This window comes from Choloepus didactylus, chromosome 3 (assembly GCF_015220235.1).
Source record: "Choloepus didactylus isolate mChoDid1 chromosome 3, mChoDid1.pri, whole genome shotgun sequence".
Classification (NCBI taxonomy): Eukaryota; Metazoa; Chordata; class Mammalia; order Pilosa; family Megalonychidae; genus Choloepus; species Choloepus didactylus.
The window spans coordinates 95,739,203-95,757,944 of NC_051309.1; the positions used below are offsets into that span (position 1 = coordinate 95,739,203).

General features: G+C 37.1%; 1 protein-coding gene across 2 annotated transcripts in view; it reads left to right on the plus strand.

Annotated features, from left to right (window-relative positions):
* Window positions 1–18,742, plus strand: part of HERC3 (HECT and RLD domain containing E3 ubiquitin protein ligase 3) — a 99,694-nt gene that overhangs the window by 15,170 nt on the left and 65,782 nt on the right. For both annotated transcript variants that reach the window (XM_037830244.1, XM_037830245.1), the window contains exons 2-3: window positions 15,517–15,676; window positions 18,533–18,609. In XM_037830244.1, the coding sequence (XP_037686172.1) occupies window positions 15,517–15,676; window positions 18,533–18,609 (237 nt within the window). The remainder of the gene's footprint in view (window positions 1–15,516; window positions 15,677–18,532; window positions 18,610–18,742) is intronic.

Genomic DNA, 18,742 nt, shown 5'->3' on the forward strand with positions numbered 1-18,742 from the left:
TAGAACCTAAAAAGGGTTGTCTAAAGTGTGCATAAGAGTGCCCACCAGAGTGACCTCTCGGCTCCTTTTGGAATCTCTCTGCCACTGAAGCTTATTTCATTTCCTTTCACATCCCCCTTTTGGTCAAGAAGATGTTCTCCGTCCCACGATGCCGGGTCTACATTCCTCCCTGGGAGTCATATTCCACGTTGCCAGGGAGATTCACTCCCCTGGGTGTCTGATCCCACGTAGGGGGGAGGGCAGTGATTTCACCTTTCAAGTTGGCTTAGCTAGAGAGAGAGGGCCACATCTGAGCAACAAAGAGGCATTCGGGAGGAGGCTCTTAGGCACAATTATGGGGAGGCCTAGCCTCTCCTTTGCAGCAACAGTCTTCCCAAGGGCAAATTCCGTGGTAGAGGGCTCAGTCCATCAAACCACCAGTCCCCTATGTCTGTGGGCATGTTAGCAACCATCGTTAACTCAATTTTTAAATGGGAATTTTTATATATACATATGTTTTCAAGAGAACAATGGGCAGAGGACTACAATTCCAAAAATAGAGTAGGTGGATCCCAAAGTAGGGATGTTTGGCCTGCTGTGATAAAATTTAACCCAAATCTATAAAAATGAGTGGCAAACACTTCTAGAAGCATCTTATCTTGCGTTATGATTTTCAGTGGCATTATTTATCAGGTAGCATCCAGTATCAATTAGTAAACAACATACTGTAGACTTGGGAATGGATTCCTGTTGTTAAATCACATTGAATGAAGAGAGTTTATGTAGTTGAAAATAAATGTGAATAGGAGGGGAAAAAAGGTAAGGATTCCTTTGAAAAAACTAAAAAAAAATTTCCATATTACAAAAGTAATACTGTTTATTGCTTAAAATTTAGGATATACCCATAATTAGAAAGAAGTAGCAAATAACATTGCTATTATGTTGGTATATATCCTTCAAGTTCTTTTTTAAACATCAATGTAATTTTTTAAATGAGGTCAGGTCATACATACTACCTTGTAACTGTCTTTTCCACTTAATACCTCATGAATATTTTTCTATGATCATCATTTTCATATAGCTAGATCTATATCAATTCTTAAATGATTTCATATTTCATTTTAGAGGGTATAACTCCAATTTATTTCTCATTTTTTCCCTGTTATCTAAAGTGCAATGTACATTATTTATTTAAGATACATTTGTAGAAATAGAACTATTGGATCAAAGAACATGCAAAATTCTAAGCCTATGGTCTATTGTCAAAATGCCTATAAAAGTTTGTACTAATGGGTAGTATATTAATATTAAGCATTTACTTATTTTTTGGGAGGTGAAGATTGGATTTGTAGCATCGCTTCAACTTGCTGGTCCTTCCTTCATTTTCTTCTAAAAGCTAAATAGATTTGTTATCTGTAGATCTTTTTATTTAATTGAAGATAATTTTTATATTTTCCACAAACAGTTTACTAAGTGAAAAATACAGATTTTTTACACAGTCTCTTTGGAAAGAAGTGAATTGGCAAGTATTTTGTTGTGGTCACATAGTTAAAATATCTTAGCTTCTTATGTGTATTTTGTGACTTAGGAGAGAGATATTTTTTCTCTTCTGGATCAGTGCATGGTTATTGGCTGCCTCCTGAGGAGTAAGGTAAAAAAATATTTGTGCTCTAAGGAGGCAGAGTAGTGCTAGTGGCCAGTTGTGGCTTGTGAAAATTGGGAGGGCTAGGTTTTATTTCTGGATGAGAATAAATGTTCTTTTTATGTTAGTGGATCCAGCACAGACTGATTTGTTTTCTAAATGGACCTTAGTTCTGTCATTCCTCTGGTTCATGTATCCTTTGAAAATGTTTTCATTTCTCCACTCTACGCCATTCTTCCGATAAAGGATGATGAAGCTTTGAAATGTCTGTGAGCTCCCACAGGGATTATGAAATAACCAGTTTATGTTTTCTCCTTCTTTAATATGAGCTATGGCATCATGATATGACCATGACTTCCTTGGCACTTATTTGAGAGTCTTGAAGCTTGACTTTGGCGTTTGATTATTCAAAAGGCGTATGTGTTCAACAAGTGTTTCCTAGCATTTCCCTAATGTCACTTATGGTCTTGCATAAAGATGCATAGGCAGTCTTCCTGGAGCTTGCATTCTACCCAGGCAAGTGCTCAGGTGATATCATTGTGCAGAAAAGGAAAGGTCTGTGAAGGATACAACATCCATTGTAGCATTTGAGTTGAACTTTGAGGTATTGTACGTGTGTGTGTAGTATTTTGTGCCTGAGGATAAAGATTTCAGTCTTCTTGAAGGGATGTTAAATTACTAACTGAAGGATTTACACATTTTACTATACGAAGTTGTATATTCCACTGTATCACCACTACAGAGGTCCTTTCCACTTTTAGGATTCCTTCTACCACAGCCCTCAGGTAATTTTCTAATTTAAAAATTTTCTCTACTAAAATTCTATTAAAACATCAGCTTGTGTGATGGTTGGTAATTCTGAGTTCTTGAAAATAACTGAGTCTTATTTTGACTAGTGGAGTGCTAGTGGCTCAAACACACTAACTCTTCTTCCCTCCCATTCCCTATGACAGGGCTCCATATGTTCTACTTGACTCATTCAGTGTATCTGGCTTATTGTATACCTAAAGCATATGTGATAAATTTAGATTTATGACCTTGAGAAGAAAATATTCTTGGAAACATTTTTCATAGTATAGAAGTGTTTTGGGTTTTGTGTGTGTACATCAAGACCCAGTATTAAAGTCACCTGTCTCTAAATTGAGAATCATTACCCTGGACTCTATCATAAGTAATCCTTATCTCTGTTTCTTTAGTTTAAAAGATTTGGTTTAATGATTGTTTAAAATTGGGCAGTCATACATGGGATTAAGGAAATGTGTTTTATATGTATTGATAACTTAAATGAAAAATCATCTGGTCAGAGATACTGCCCACCTCCAGGAATCCAGCCTTTCACTGGGTAGAAGGATTAAACCCATTTTTAGTTCTGAAAATATTTGTGAGAGAACTGTGCCTTTGGATTTTTATTTAGCCAAGTAGAACAAAAAGAGCTTGTGATTAAAAAAAAATACATGTAGCAGGAAGGAAAAAATATTTATTTTAAAAATAAAGCTGGTTCTAGGATGAATGGATGGATACACTGATATGGCAAATGTGCGAAAATGCTGAAGTTGATGAGTTTGGGTATCTGGGGTAGGGTATATGGAGTTCTTTGTATGGGTTTTGTGTTATTGTTGCAGCTGTTCTATAAGTTTAAGATTATTTCAAGATAAAAAGCTTAAGGAAATAAAAGCTGGCTGTGGGTTCCACTTTCTGGTAAGATGGAGTAAGCACATTCTTCTCTGTCTTTCCCACTGAATGCATGTGTAAAAACTGAACAGAATGCATGAAGCAGTTATTTGAGGTCCCTGAAAAGCACATAGTGGCTGGTGGATTAGGAAAGAGGACCGGAATTTGCAGTACTACTGTACTGCAGGGAGTTTACCATTTATCCTCCTTCAGTCCTTCTGACATTTGACTCCAGGGACAGGTGCAGCTATAGAGAAGCACACAGGCTGGAGGACTAAAAAGGAGAAATCTAGGAACCCTAGAAGTATTGGGGAGATTGCAAAGTGGGAGGAGCTTGGGAAAGCAATTTCATGTAGTCATTTATGTACTCCTGGACTTATACCTGAGTTGGGCATGCTTAGATCTGACCCTATTTGGCATACAAATGACTTTGGGAACTGAACTGATGGACCATCGCCCAGGTACCAGCCTGGGTACTATGTGGCACACACTGGGGACAGATCTGAATAGTTCTGCAAAGGCTTTGAAAACTAAAAATTGTCAGCATTTAATAAGACCTGGAGTGTCATAACAATATTCATAATGTCCATGCTATAATCTGAAATTACTCAGCATATGAAGAACCAGGAGAATCTCAGCTTGCACAGGAAAAGACAGTCAATGGATACCAATGCTGAGATGACATAGATGTCAGAATTACTTACATAGACTTTAAAGCAGCTTTTATACAAATGTTTCGACAAGCTATGACAAACATTTATTGGATAACTGGAAAAATGAAAGTCTTAGCAGATAAGTAGACTATATAAAGAAGAACCAAATACAATGACCAAAGTAAAAAAAACTCACTGAATGGCCTCCGTAGCAGAATGGAGATGACAGAAGAAGAAATCAGTGAAATTGAAGATAGATGAGTATAAATTATCCATTCTGAATAATAAAAAAAATATTGAGGGGAAAAAAAGAGTCTCAGGGGTCTGTGGGACAAGAAAAAAAGGTCTAACATTTAGGTCACTGGAGTCCCTGTAGGGGAGGAGAAAGAGTATGGTGCTGAAAATACTAATGGCTGCAAAATCTCCAAATTTGACAAAAGACAAACTTACACATCCAAGAAGCCAATTGAATCCAAGTCAGAAAAACCCAAAGATATGTATACCAAGACACATTATACTCAAAATTATGAAAACTAAAGACAATGAAAATGCTTGAAAGCAGCCAGAGAAAAATGACGCTTACTAAGAGAAACAATGATTTGAATGACTGGATTTTACATCAGAAACCATGAAGCACATAAGCAAGTGGCGCAGCCTTTTAAAAGTGCTAAACAAAAAGAGCTATCAGCCCAGAATTCTAAATTCAGCAAAAAATATCTTTCATTAAGGAAGATAAAACAGTCATTTTCAGGTGAAGGAAAAGTAAGATACTTCACAGCTAGCAGACCTGTTCTAAAACAGTTGCTAAAGGAAGTTCTTTGGACAGAAGAGGAATGATAGCCTAAGGAATACTGGAATATCAGAAATGAAAGAGAACAGAAATGGTAAATATTTGGGTAAATATAGACTACTGAGTTCTCTTCTTGAGTTCTGAAAGGCGGGAGGGTAAAAGGACCTGGTGGTAAGGGTTGTTTTTAAAAAAAAAACCAAAGTTTTTTATTGTCGAATATAACATATATACATAAAAGTGCAATTTAACAAGTAATTAGCAAATTCCATAGTTTATCTTAGGTCACAATTCCACAGTTTCAGTTATTTCCTTATTATGAAATATAACATATGTACAAAAAGGTAATATCTTTCAAAGTATGTTTTAACAAGTAGATATATAGGAAATTTCCAAAGTTATTATGAGGTATTATACCATAGTTTCAGTTATTTCCCTATTGTGAAATATAACATATATACAAAAAGGTATAGGTTTCAAATTACAATTCAACAAGTAGCTATAGAACAAACTTCAGACTGGTGGTAAGGGTTCTACATTCTACTTGAAATGGTATTGCTTCTGCTAGTCTTTGAAAAGGTAAGTATAAATATTGTAATCCCTAGAGTAATCACTTAAAAACTATACAAAGAGATATAGTAAAAAACACAGTAGATAAATTAAAATGGAATACTAAAAAAAGGTTCAAATAACACAAAAGAAGGCAGGGAAGAGAAAAAAGCAATGAAAAACAGAGGGAATAAACAGAAAATGGTAGGTCAAAAATCTAATTATATCAATAATTATATTAAATATAAATGGTCTAAACAATCATATTTGATTTTTAAGTGACCCTTATGCTGCATATAAGAACCCACTTCAAAAAATAATGAAATATGTAAGTGAAAATAAAAGAATGGGAAGACATGTATATGCAAACACTATTAAGAATAAAGCTGTAGTGACTATATAGATACCAGACAAACAGGAAAAGAAAATTACCAGGGATAAAGAGGAACATTATATAATGATTAAAGGGTCAGTTAACCAAGAAAACATATAGTCCTAAATGTGTATGCATCTAACAACTGAGCATTAAAATACTCAAAACAAAGACTTGTACAAATAAAAGGAGAAATAAACAAGACTGCAATTATTTTTGGAGACTTCAACATTCCATACACTATGATAGAGTGTAGAAGAAGCACACCATTGACCAACAGAATATAACTGACAGTTAATAGAACACTCCAGCAGTAGCAGAATATGGATTCTTTTCAAATGCCCATGGAACATTCACAAAGATAGACCATATCTTGGAGCATAAAATAAAATGTAACAAATTTAAAAGAATTGAAATCGTTCAAACTATGTTCTTTCACCATACTGGAATTCAGCCAGAAATCATTAACATGAAAATCTCCAAACTCTTAGAAACTGAACAGCACACTTATTATAAAATATAACATATATACAAAAAGGTAATATCTTTCAAAGTATGTTTTAGCAAGTAGATATATAGGAAATTTCCAAAGTTATTGTGAGGTATAATACCATAGTTTCAGTTATTTCCCTATTGTGAAATATAACATATATACAAAAAGGTATAGGTTTCAAATTACAATTCAAAAAAGTAGCTATAGAACAAACTTCAGAGTGGCAGTAAGGGTTCTACATTCTATTTGAAATGGTATTGCTTTTACTATTCTTTGTAAAGATAAGTATGAATATTTTAATCCCTAGAGTAATCACTTAAAAACTAAACAGTGGAACCCAAGATGGCTGCTAGGTAAGACAGGGCAAAAAAATACCTCCATGAAAAATACTAGATAAAAGCCAGAAAGTGACCCAGAACACTAGTTCCAGTGATGCACCAGCTGGGCAAGGTCTGCTAAATCCACAGGGACCGTGCATTTGGTGAAACAAGGAGTCTGCATTCTGAAACGAGTGAGTGGGTCGGCTGAAAGTCCAGTGGCTGTGCTGCGGTGTAGGGAAAATGTGGGTTGGCATTTGGAGATGGACTAGTTCTTTTTTAAAAAAAAAAACAAAACAAAAAAACCTGGGGCCAACTGTGGATACAACGGTGAGAACCGCTCAGTGAAACATGGCAGGAACAGGCTCTTCCAACGCCTCAGTGTCTGGCGTGGAGGATGGCCCTACCCACACCTGCTGCTGATTGTCTCGGGGCCAGGGGGGCAGAGGGGAGCCAAAAGAAGAAAGAAACCATGCCCTTGCAACCATCTCCCTGCTGGGCCAGGGACGCTCCTGCCCAGGGCCAGACCCACAGCCCAGAGCTGCACCAAGAAACCCAGTGTGACGGGGAGTGATTCCCGCAGCACTGTGAATACACCACATTATCGGCCGTGGACAGTGGCCTTTAGGGCACCCACAGCTAATTCTCCCGGAGCTGGGAAGGCAGAGCTGTGTGAAGAGGGAAAATTAACACGCCCCATTCAACCATCTTTACAGCAGGCTGGGAATGCCCCTGCACGGCCTGGTGGCCCAGGGCTTACCTGGAGGGCCAGTGCACACTTGTGACGTGGCGCAGCCTTCCCTTGGCAGGGGTCCTGGAAGAGCACGGCTGAGAAGGGGGACCCACTCGGAAATCCCAGGGACCCTATGCCAGTGCCAGGGACTCGTGGGTAAGTGGCAGAGACAATCTGTGGCAGGACTGAGGTGAAGGCTTGGACTCTTGCAACAGCCTTAAATCTCCGGGAACACCTAGGAGGTTTGATTATTAAAGCTGCCCTGCCTCCCTAACCGCTCAGACACACGCCCCACATTCAGGGCAGACAGCACCAACAACACACCCAAACTTGGTGCTCCAATTGAACCCCACAAGAATCAGACCCCTACACACCACAAAGACAAAGCTGGGGAGAACTGACTTGAGGGGAATAGGTGACTCGTGGACGCCATCTGCTGGTTAGTTAGAGAAAGTGTACGCCACCAAACTGTAGATCTGACAAATTAGAGATTGGTATTTTATAGACCCTGAAAGAACCCTATCAAGTAAAGCAAATGCCAGGAGGCCAAAAACAACAGATAATATTAAAGCATATGATAAAACCAGATGATGTGGAAGGAAGTCTCAAGGGAAATTAGGAAATACACCGAAACACCCAAATCAAAAGATCAGAAGAGACACAGTACTTGGCGCAATTAATCAAAGAACTAAAGTCAAACAATGAGAGCATGGCACAGGATATAAAAGACATGAAGAAGAGCATGGCATAGGATATAAAAGACATAAAGAAGACCCTAGAAGAGCATAAAGAAGAAATTGCAAGAGTAAATAAAAAAACAGAAGGCCTTATGGAAATAAAAGAAACTGTTGGCCAAATTAAAAAGACATTGGATACTCATAATACAAGATTAGAGGAAGTTGAACAACAACTCAGTGTCCTCGATGACCACAGAACATAAAATGAAAGAACAAAAGAAAGAATGGGGAAAAAAATTGAAAAATTGAAATGTATCTCAGGGATATGATAGATAAAATAAAATGTCCAAATTTAAGGCTCATTGGTGTCCCAGAAGGGGAAGAGAAGGGTAAAGGTTTAGAAAGAGTATTCAAAGAAATTGTTGGGGAAAACTTCCCAAATCTTCTACACAATATAAATACACAAAGCATAAATGCCCAGTGAACTCCAAATAGAATAAATCCAAATAAACCCACTCCAAGACATATTCTGATCAGACTGTCAAATACTGAAGAGAAGGAGCAAGTTCTGAAAGCAGCAAGAGAAAAGCAATTCACCACATACAAAGGAAACAACATAAGACCAGGTAGTGACTACTCAGTGGCCACCAATGAAGGCAAGAAGGCAGTGGCATGACATATTTAAAATTCTGCAAGAGAAAAATTTCCAACCAAGAATACTTTATCCAGCAGAACTCTCCTTCAAATTTGAAGGAGAGCTTAAATTTTTCACAGACAAACAAATGCTGAGAGATTTTGCTAATAAAAGACCTGTCCTACTTCACATACTAAAGGGAGCCCTACCGACAGAGAAACAAAGAAAGGAGAGAGAGATATAGAGAAATTTTACAGACATATATGGAACATTACATCCCAAATCACCAGGACACACATTCTTCTCTAGTGATCATGGATCTTTCTCGAGAATAGACCATATGTTGGGACATAAAACAAGCCTCAATAAATTAAAAAAAAAAAAATTGAATTTATTCAAAGCGCATTCTCTGACCACAATGAAATACAAATAGAAGTCAATAACCACCAGAGACTTAGAAAATTCACAAACACCTGGAGGGTAAAAATGAGGGGGAGATGAAAACATTCCCAGATAATCAAAAGCTGAGGGACTTCATCACCAGTAGATCAGTCCTGTAAGAAATGCTAAAGGGAATTGAGCAGGCTGAAAGGAAGGGACACTAAACAACTGACTGAAACCACATGAAGAAATAAAGATTTCCAGTAAAGATCACATGGTAAATATAAATACCAATATTACTGTATTTTTGATTTGTAACTCCACTATTTACTTCCTACAGGATCTGAAATACATAAACTGTAATGATAAATCAGTGGTTTTGAACTCAGTGTAAAATGTGTAATTTTTGAGAAGAGCTACATAAAGGTGGGGGAATGAGGGAGTAAAGGAACATAGTTTATGTGTCATATTGAAGTTAAGTTGGTGTCAAAGAAAAACAAGATTATTATAGACTTAAGAGGTTAAATTTAAGCCCCACGGTAAACACAAAGAAAGTATCAGAGAATATGACCATAGAGATGAAAAGTAGAGTATGGATTATGAGAAGTGGGGTAGGGGGCAATGGGGAGTTAAGAAAGGAGTGTAGGGTTTCTGTTTGGGGTGAAGGGAAATTTCTAGTAATGGATAGTGGGAAGGTGATAGCATTACAACATTCTAAATGTGATTAATCCCACTAATGGGATGCTGAGGGGTTGGAATGGGAAGATTTAGGCTGTATATATGTTTCCACAAGTGAAAAAAAAAAAAAAAACAGTCTAAATAGACAATGACAATTAAATGCCAAGGATGATCCTGGATGGGATCTGCGGATGGAGGAGAGGAGGCTCAAAGGGACACAGATGGGACATAAGGAAAAAAAAAAAGAAAATATAGAATGTAAGCTTTGTATCAATGTTGAATTTCTTGAACAACTTAGCTGCGCTTAATGGGATTGCATAAAAGAATGTTCTTGTCCATGGGAAAGGTATATGTGAATTACAGTATTTGTTCAAAGATGTGTGCAGCTTGCTCTCATATGTTCAGAAGACAGAGCAATAGATGATGGATGATAGATAGGGAGGGAGAGAGGGAGAGAGGGAAGGAAAGAAAGAAATGGTGATATGACAGGATGTTAAAGGTGGTGGATTGGCGTATCAGGGGAGAGGGTCGGGGTATGCTGGAGTTCTACATATGGGGTTTGTACTGTTTTTGCAACTGTTCCTGTAAGTTTGAATTTATTTCAAAATAAAATTTCTTAAAAAAAAAATTCTCTGCACACCAGGAATAGAAGGGAGCTTCCTCAATATGATGACAGGCATCTTTAAAAAATCCTGTAACACTCTAGCTGTACATCATAATTAATGTTGAAAGACTGAATTCTTTCTTCTAAGATTGGGAACATTACAAGGATGTCCATCTTACCACTCCTATCTAACAGCATACTCAAAGTCCCAGCCAATGCAATAAGGCAAAAATAAGAAATAAAAGGCATGCAGATTGAAAAGGAAATAATAAAACTATCCCTATTCTCAGACAAAATCATTGTTACTTTGAAAATTGCAATGTCTACTTGGGAAATTAAAAAAAAAAAACAAATGAGAAACTTAGAATTAATAAGCGAGTCTAGCAAATTTGTGGGATACAAGGCCAACACACTAAAAATCATATATATGTATAAGTCTAAGAAACATGTACAAGATCTATATGCTTGAAACTTATATAAAAGTCTGATACAAGAAATTTCAGATCTAAAAAAGTGGAGAGAGACACTGTGTTCATAGATTGAAAGACTCCGCATGGTAAAGGTGTTAGTTCTTCTTAAATCAATTTATAGATTTAACATAATATCAATGAAAACCCCAATAAGATTAAGACAAATATATATTTAGACAAGCTGATTCTGAAGTTTATATGAGGAAGCAAAGGAACCAGAATACCTAAAGCAATTTTGAAAAATAAGAATAAATTTGAAGGAATTACATGATTTTAAGACTTATTATAAAACTGCAGTAATCTTCACAGTGCAGTACTGGCAGATGGATACAGTTCAATGGAACAGAACAAGAATCCGGAAGTAGACCCATACAAATGTGCTCAATTGATTTTTGGCAAAGGTACAAAAATAATTCAGTGGTGAAAGAATGGTCTTTTTAGCAAAGAGTAGTGGAACAATTGGACATCCGTATGCAAAAAAATGACCCTTGATCTAAACCTCACAACTTATTAAAATATTAATTCAAAATGAATCATAGATTTAAACATAAAATGTAAAACAATAAAACTTTTTTTAAAAAAGAGAATGTCTTCATGACTTGTGGTTAGTCAAAGAGTTCTTAGATATGACACCAACAATATAGTCAATAAAAGAAAAAAATTGATAATGTGGACTTCATTAAAATTAAAGCCTTTTGCCCATGAAAGACCCTGTTAAGAGAATGAAAAGACAAGCTATGGTCTGGAAGGAAATATTTGCAAATCACATATCCAACTTGTATCGTGAATATATAAAGAAAAAAACTCAACAGTAAGAAATCAAACACTTCAATTTTAAAAATTGGCTGAAACCTTGAATACACACTTCACCAAAGAGGATATGTAAATTGCAAATAAGCACATAAAAATATGTTCGATATTATTAGCCATTAGGGAAATGCAAGTTAAAACTATGGTGAGATACTATTACATGTCTGGTGTAGTGGCTGCAATTAAAAGTAATTGTAGTACCAAATGCTCACAAGAATTCAGAGCAACTAGAACTGTCATAATTTTTGCTAATGAAAATGCAAAATGATACAGCTGTTCTGGAAAATAGCTTGGCAACTTTTTATAAAATTGAGTGTACACTTACTGTATGACCCAGCAATCTCATGCCTGGGTATTTACTCTAGGAAATGAAAATTTATGCTCACATGATAGCCTGGATACCATATCTATACAGGTAATGTTTATGCATCTAGCAATTTATAATTGCTAAAAACTGGAAACAATGCAAATGTCTTTCAGTGAGTGACTGCAAATAACTGTGGTATGTCCATAATACAATGGAATATTACCAATAAGAAGGAGCAAAGTATGGATACATGCAACAACTTGGATGTATCTCAAAGGTATTCTGCTGTATGAATGAATCCAGTCTCAAAAAGTTCGATACTAAATGATTCCATTTATGTGGCAATATCGAAAGACAAAATTATCGGGCTGGAGAACAGATCAGCGGTTGCCAGGGATTAGGCATTGGGAGAGGGTGTGACTATGAAGAATAGTACAAGGGAGTTCTAGGGGGTGTGGGAATTGTTCTGGATCTTCATTGTGGTAGTTACATGAATCTATCCATTTATTTAAATTCACTGTACACCAAACAAAAAAAAAAGCATTAATTTTATTGTACGTTAATTTAATAAAATTTAAAACTGGCTCTTGGTTTGAGTGCCTTGGCTCTGGAATGATGTAGAAGCCCTCTTTTATTGGGCAGGGGGTGGTGGTGGTGGTGGTGTCACATTAAAGTCTGAGTTTTATTGTGAAGTTGAGACCCCACTAAGCATAGCCCAGACCCCCCAAAATGTTTAGTCCAAAATGATTAGGAAAATAATCAGACTAGTCATATGCCGGAGACCTGGGTACCCCAGGAGGAAAATCAGGCACTAGGAAATTCTCTGTGCTGGGAGTTGCAGAGGAACTTGAATGTAAGATATTCTGTTTTGAGTGGTTTGCTATGATATAGTTTATGTCTGTTGTGACAAATCTTCAGTAAAAGTCTGCTGTGTCCCACAGCCTGGGTTGATAGTACTTTGGAGAAAAAAAAAATGTCTGGCTGAGAGCAGATTATAGCATCAGAAGACAAGATGTGAACGAGGTTAAGAGTTCAGTGGGATCAGGAAATCAGAGCTAGCGGTGAATGTTAGAACTTGGAATCTACAGAAAACAAGGCAAAGCACTGGATTTCCCAAAGTATGGCTCTATTTTTTGTTTTCTAATATTAAAGGAAATTGTAATCTTAAGAGTACAATTTGGGGAAATTCAGAAAGGAGACATCTAAATAATGAAAAGTTTAACTTCTTTTGTCATACTAACTGCTGACTTTTAATTTATTTTATTTTTGTTTCCCCAAATATTATTTGGCCCTTCACTCATTCCCTGCAAGTTCCTGAAATGTTTCTCATCTGAACAGATAACAAAGGAAAACAGCAACTTTCCAATATCCATATGGAGACTATTCACTTTGTAGCTTACATGTACCAGTTTAAAATGTGTCTAGTCCTCCATGAGGATGACAGTATAACTTAGTGGGTATAATGGGCTTTAAAGTCAGACAGACCTGGGTTCCAGTTCTAGCTTCACCACTCATTATTTGTGAACCTTGGCCAAATTACTTTTTCTGAGCTAGGGCTAATTATAGTGTCCTTGCCTCACAGATTGTTCCAAGAATTAAGTAAGTATCAGTATCACCATCTAGGGTCTCATTATTCTTCTCTTTTAGCATCCTTTGATGGTTTAATACCACATTTACCGTTGATGTGGAGAAAAACATTAAAAAATTATGATAGGCTTAAAATCCAAGTAGAAATAATCCTAATAATGTAAGTCACACTGAATGGCTGACTTGCTGTAAACAGCATTCCACAATTGCCACTGCCATGGCTCTGTGAGACTTAATATCATTGCTAAAGGCGTCTAATGACTTTAAAATGTGGGGCTACGAGAGGATCAGAGAGAACATGTACTTTCATCCTCAAAAAATGCCAAATGTTTCTTCATTGTGCTTAATTATTTTAAAAGTGTGGGTTGAGGTTTTGTCATGATCTGCAAAATACAGTGTATAACTTCGTCAGAATGAATCAGAAGAGACTGGATGTGAAAATGTGCACTTCAGCCTGAGTGTTCCCAACTGGGGCAGGGCTGTATTAATGAGAGGTGTGAATGAAGCCTTCACTGGCACATTGGCTCCACCTGGGGAGTAGATTCCAGAAAGAGGAATTATGGTTTCATCATTATAGATCCCTAGCCTGAATCAGACAAGCTCCATTTTCTGGCTAGAAGAAATGAAGTAAGTTGGATGTGGTGCAAACCAGTGGTTTAATTCTCCACAAGTTTTTATATTACTGAACAGTACCTCTGCTTTTTGGGCTGGAAGTTTTGTTGTGGTGAAGGTGGTTTGCTGTCTGTTTTGGTGGCTGATGCCCAGTGACATATGAATTGGTTTACAGAGGGCTTGACTAGACTGGAGCAACTAGTGACTAGACTCTAGACCTGCCTTTTTGAGGCTACTCAGCCTTGGTAAAGATAACATCAAGTGGGACGATACTGATAGGTTTGGGGGGGAGGGGGTCAGTGGCAGATGATGATAGATAGTGTTCTGTCAGGATGGAGAATAAGTGGAGAGACTCGCTTATTAGTGTGGTATTAGGTGGTATACTAACATTCAGGAAGGAAAGGTTAATGGTTGACATCAAGGTTAGGCAATGGGTGGTGGTGGTGGTGGGAGTAGACCTGAGTCATGGGTGACGTGACAGGGCAGGTACCCAGGCCTGGAGGAAAATAAGTTGCCCAGCCCTGGGACAGTGGTATATGGTAGGAATTTGGTCAGAGTAGTAGACCACAGGTAAGGATTCTCAGTCACCTGAGCTACTTTGTTAGGGGTTCCTTAGTTTTTTCCAAAGAAAAGTCAAGATTGTTCTTGCCTGGGGCAAGTCTGAGTTGGGAAATGGGACTCCAGTAGCCAAGTGGAGGTTAAAGAAGGGGAACAGTGGGAACAGTAGGTATTTCAGCACCTTTCTCTTTACTGTCTATGGAGATTTTTCTGAAAGCATATTTTCAACCTCTGACTTTAGAATATTATTTTTTTCCAAGTGGTATATTTACACAATTAAACTTTGTTTAGGTTAAATAGCAGTTCCCTGCCTCTCCTGTCACCACCCTTGAGCCTCACTCCCAGAGGCCAATGCTTGTTTCAGCTCTTGTAGCACTTTCTTTTGGTTTTTACCTCCATATTTTTAAATGGCATGTTTATAGTGCTAGTTCTTGATTTTTCAGAATTGAACATTAGCTGGGCATTTCATTGTAGAACCCACAGAGACCAGTATCTTTGGATCTTTTCTTTTGGGCCATTTTTCTCAGAAATCCTTCCCTCTCTCGACTGGACACATATGAGACGGGGAGGTGGGGTCCCATACCAGACTGGAACTGGTGGGGAAAGGCATCTTTCTGTGGCTCTGTGTGTGGAGTGGGTAGGTCTCACTGTTCCCAGCAGAATTTCACTTAGTCCCACAACTTTCAGTAATGTGCCTCACTGCCACTCTCGGGCCTGTCTGGTTCAACATCTCCAAATTGTAAACCTCAGGCTTCTTCCTGGGTAGAGCAGGGCCAGGCACATGGCTGTCTGGGATGTGTGTGTTACTGTACTGTAGGCATGTATGCCACCCAGTGTGTTCTGGATCTAAAAATACATAAAATGTATAGTCTCTGTAAATACACAGATTTGGTTGTACTGTTTAAAAAACAAAACTGCCCAGGAAGATCATTCTGCATAAGGGTAGCAGTATGCTGATTTCAGGGCTGAACATTTTCCTCCTTTGGTTTGGTCTCTTTCAGAGCAAATTGGAGCTCTGGCAGATCAGCACATAGTCCACGTGGCATGTGGTGAGTCCCACAGCCTGGCCCTCAGTGACCGGGGCCAGCTCTTTTCTTGGGGTGCAGGGAGTGATGGACAACTAGGACTCACGACTACTGAGGATTCTGTGGCAGTACCTAGGTAAGAATGTCACAGAAGGAGATCTGGATTTTCAAATGTCAACTGTTTTGAATATTATTTCCTGCTGTTGATTTTTTGGCTTTTTGTTTTTGTTCTCTTTTCTTCAGTTAATTCCTGTTTCCTTTATGTCACTGCTGTGCCTTATACTGTTATAGCACTTGTCACAAATATTATAATTATTTATATAAGAATCTGTCTCCAGTTCAAAAATGTGAGTTTGACAGGAATGGTACTTTGTTTTTTCTTGTAGCCCAGTTGCTAGCTGAGCACCTGGAACATTAATAAACACGTGATAAATGTTAGGATTTTTTAAAAAAGCATGTTTTTGTATGCTAGACTTACTAACCTTCAAATTAAAATCACAAGTTTAAGTCAATTACTTTATTAAGCACTTTAAAATGGAATCACAAGATTGACCTGTTAGTCTGATAATAGGCCAAATTACCTTAAGCATTACAAACAGCTAAAATACCAACATACATCAATTCTTTAACACAAAAATACCAGTACAATGGTTTTGAGTCTCTTATGTATTTATTTACTTAATTCTAAATCTTAGATGATTTAGCTAAATATCTATTAGATGCATCACCACTAAGAAAACAAGTAGGTCATCATCTAAAATATTGAAGTTGTTACAGCTGGATATTTGGAGGGTGGCTTCTCAGTTTGTTGAGGATTCATTTAATTCCTGTACCTTTATACTGCTTACCCCTATTATAGTACTTGTCACAATCTTTCTAACTATTTAATGTTTATTTTTAGCACAAAGTTGTGGGCTCCTGCTAGCAGGAGAACTGGACTGTTCATTTTAGCATCACCATTGTGAAAGGGGCCCAGCATATGCATTACTCAATACAAGTTTGTTTAATAAATGGTGTCTCCCCCTCTGCCCAATTATTGTCTCTTTTAAAGAACAGTATATTCTCCTTCCTCTTCCTTTTCACCATTCTTAGATTTTTGCCTCTTTAATCAAAAGCTGTTTTAAGGAAAAGAGGAATGTGACGATAAAAGTAATAGTCCTTATATAGAACAGGTAATATCTTGAATTCATTTCTTGCAAAAATCAATTTAATTTGGCAGGGAAGGAAGATTGACCATAAGAAAAGGGGGTGCTATATTTGAATTAAGTTGTGTATAATTTTAGGGAACTTAAATTGTGTATACTTTTAGGGAAAAGATTTGTATCCTCGATAACAAAAGTATTTCATTGATTGATTACCAAAGACTCAAGTAAAAATTTTCAATGGCATTTCATTTCTAAAAATGGAGTAATCTGTGTTAAAGTAGCAGTTTAATTTTCATTAGTGATGTGTAAATTGTGGATGAATTCCAAGGATTTGAATTGTGTATAGTTTTATATTATTACATAATTGAAATAAATTCGTTAATTTATACCTTAGTATTATGTAATTAGTCCTTTGAAATCAAACAGTCTTGGATTCTAATTCTTCCTCTATTACTTATTAGGTGAGTGATCTTGGGCAAATTGTTTCAAATTGGTGCCCTAGGCAGTAATGCATTTCCCAATTTTAAAAAATAGTGGGGTTCTGCAAACTATTGATATGCACAACCAGTTGGATGAATGTCCAGTGAACTATTCTGAGTAAAAAAAAGCCAATTCTAAAGGTTACCTACTATATGATTCATTTACCTAACATTTTTGAAATGACAAAATTTTAGAAATGGAAGACAGATTAATGGTTGCCAGGGGTTTGGTATAGGGAAGGGGAGGGTAAGAGAGAATGGGTGTAGTTGTACAAGTACAATAGGGAGGGATCCTGTGGTGTTGGAACCATTCAATATCTTGCTGATGATGGTGGATACATGAATCTACATAGGTAATAAAATCATACAGAATTTAGCACATAGTCGAGAACAACTGGGGAAATCTGAATAAGACTGGTGGATTGTATCAATATCAATCTCCTGTTTAGGATATTATACCAGTTTTGCAAAATGTTGCCATTGGGGGAAACCAGACAAAGTGTACATGGAAGCTTTCTCTACTATTTCTTACACATGCATGTGCATCTAGTTATCTCAACTAAAAAAATAGTTCTATTTGTTACTAAAGCATGTGTGTACTCTGTGTTAATTTGTTTATATCTGAGAAAATAAAACATTAACAGAAGCAGTATCTGCCTGTTACTTTAAATTCTCTCCACTTTACACTTGACATCTGTCCTCTAAGATGCCTCTTACCTGAGTGAGTGTCCATTTGACTTCATTGTTTCCATGGCATACGCTAATGAAGATGAACAGGGCAACTTCTAAAGTCCTATTAAAATAGAGAGTAGGAAATATTCCCGGCTAATCTCTTGGGCAGGGTCAAGCACTTTATGTGGTTTTCTCATTTAATTCTTGCCACAACCCTGTGAAATGGGTGCCGTTCTATCTTCGTCTTTCACTTGAGCAAGCAGAGGAGCAAGATTTGAAAAAAACAGAACAAAACATATGATCTTTCTCTTTACCATCTTAGGGAGCCAGGGTTTGGGAGGCAGCTCCCTTATTTTGAAAGCCATTTAGACACCAGCCATAGTCTTACAGATGTCACTTCTGCTTTTCTGTAGCTTGCTCTGTTTGTCCCTGAATTGGAGGTGACAAGTGGGAAGTAACAGGATTATGGTAATGGATTTAAGGGTAGAGGTGTGTTTGTTTTAAACACTAACTACCTAAGAGCAGGAGCCTAGTGAAAGACCTACTAGAACTATATTATAAAAGATTACATATTTGATGTTAAGAAGTCTTTTAGAAAAGTTGATGTTATCATAACGGTTTAATTTAGTTGGGAATATTTCTGATAATTGCATTTATGTGTGAATGCCTTTAAGAAGAAAGCCCTTTCTTTTTTAGGTTAATACAGAAGCTGAACCAGCAGACAATATTACAAGTGTCCTGTGGCAGCTGGCATTGTTTGGCTCTTGCAGCTGGTAATTTAATGTTAAAATTATGCTAACATGATGTTAATTTTGAAAACATTTCTCTTTGCATTTTTGTGTGATGTTGTCTAATCAGAAATCTTTGATTAACTGGCTAGGGTGTATGCACTCCTGTTGGACAGTG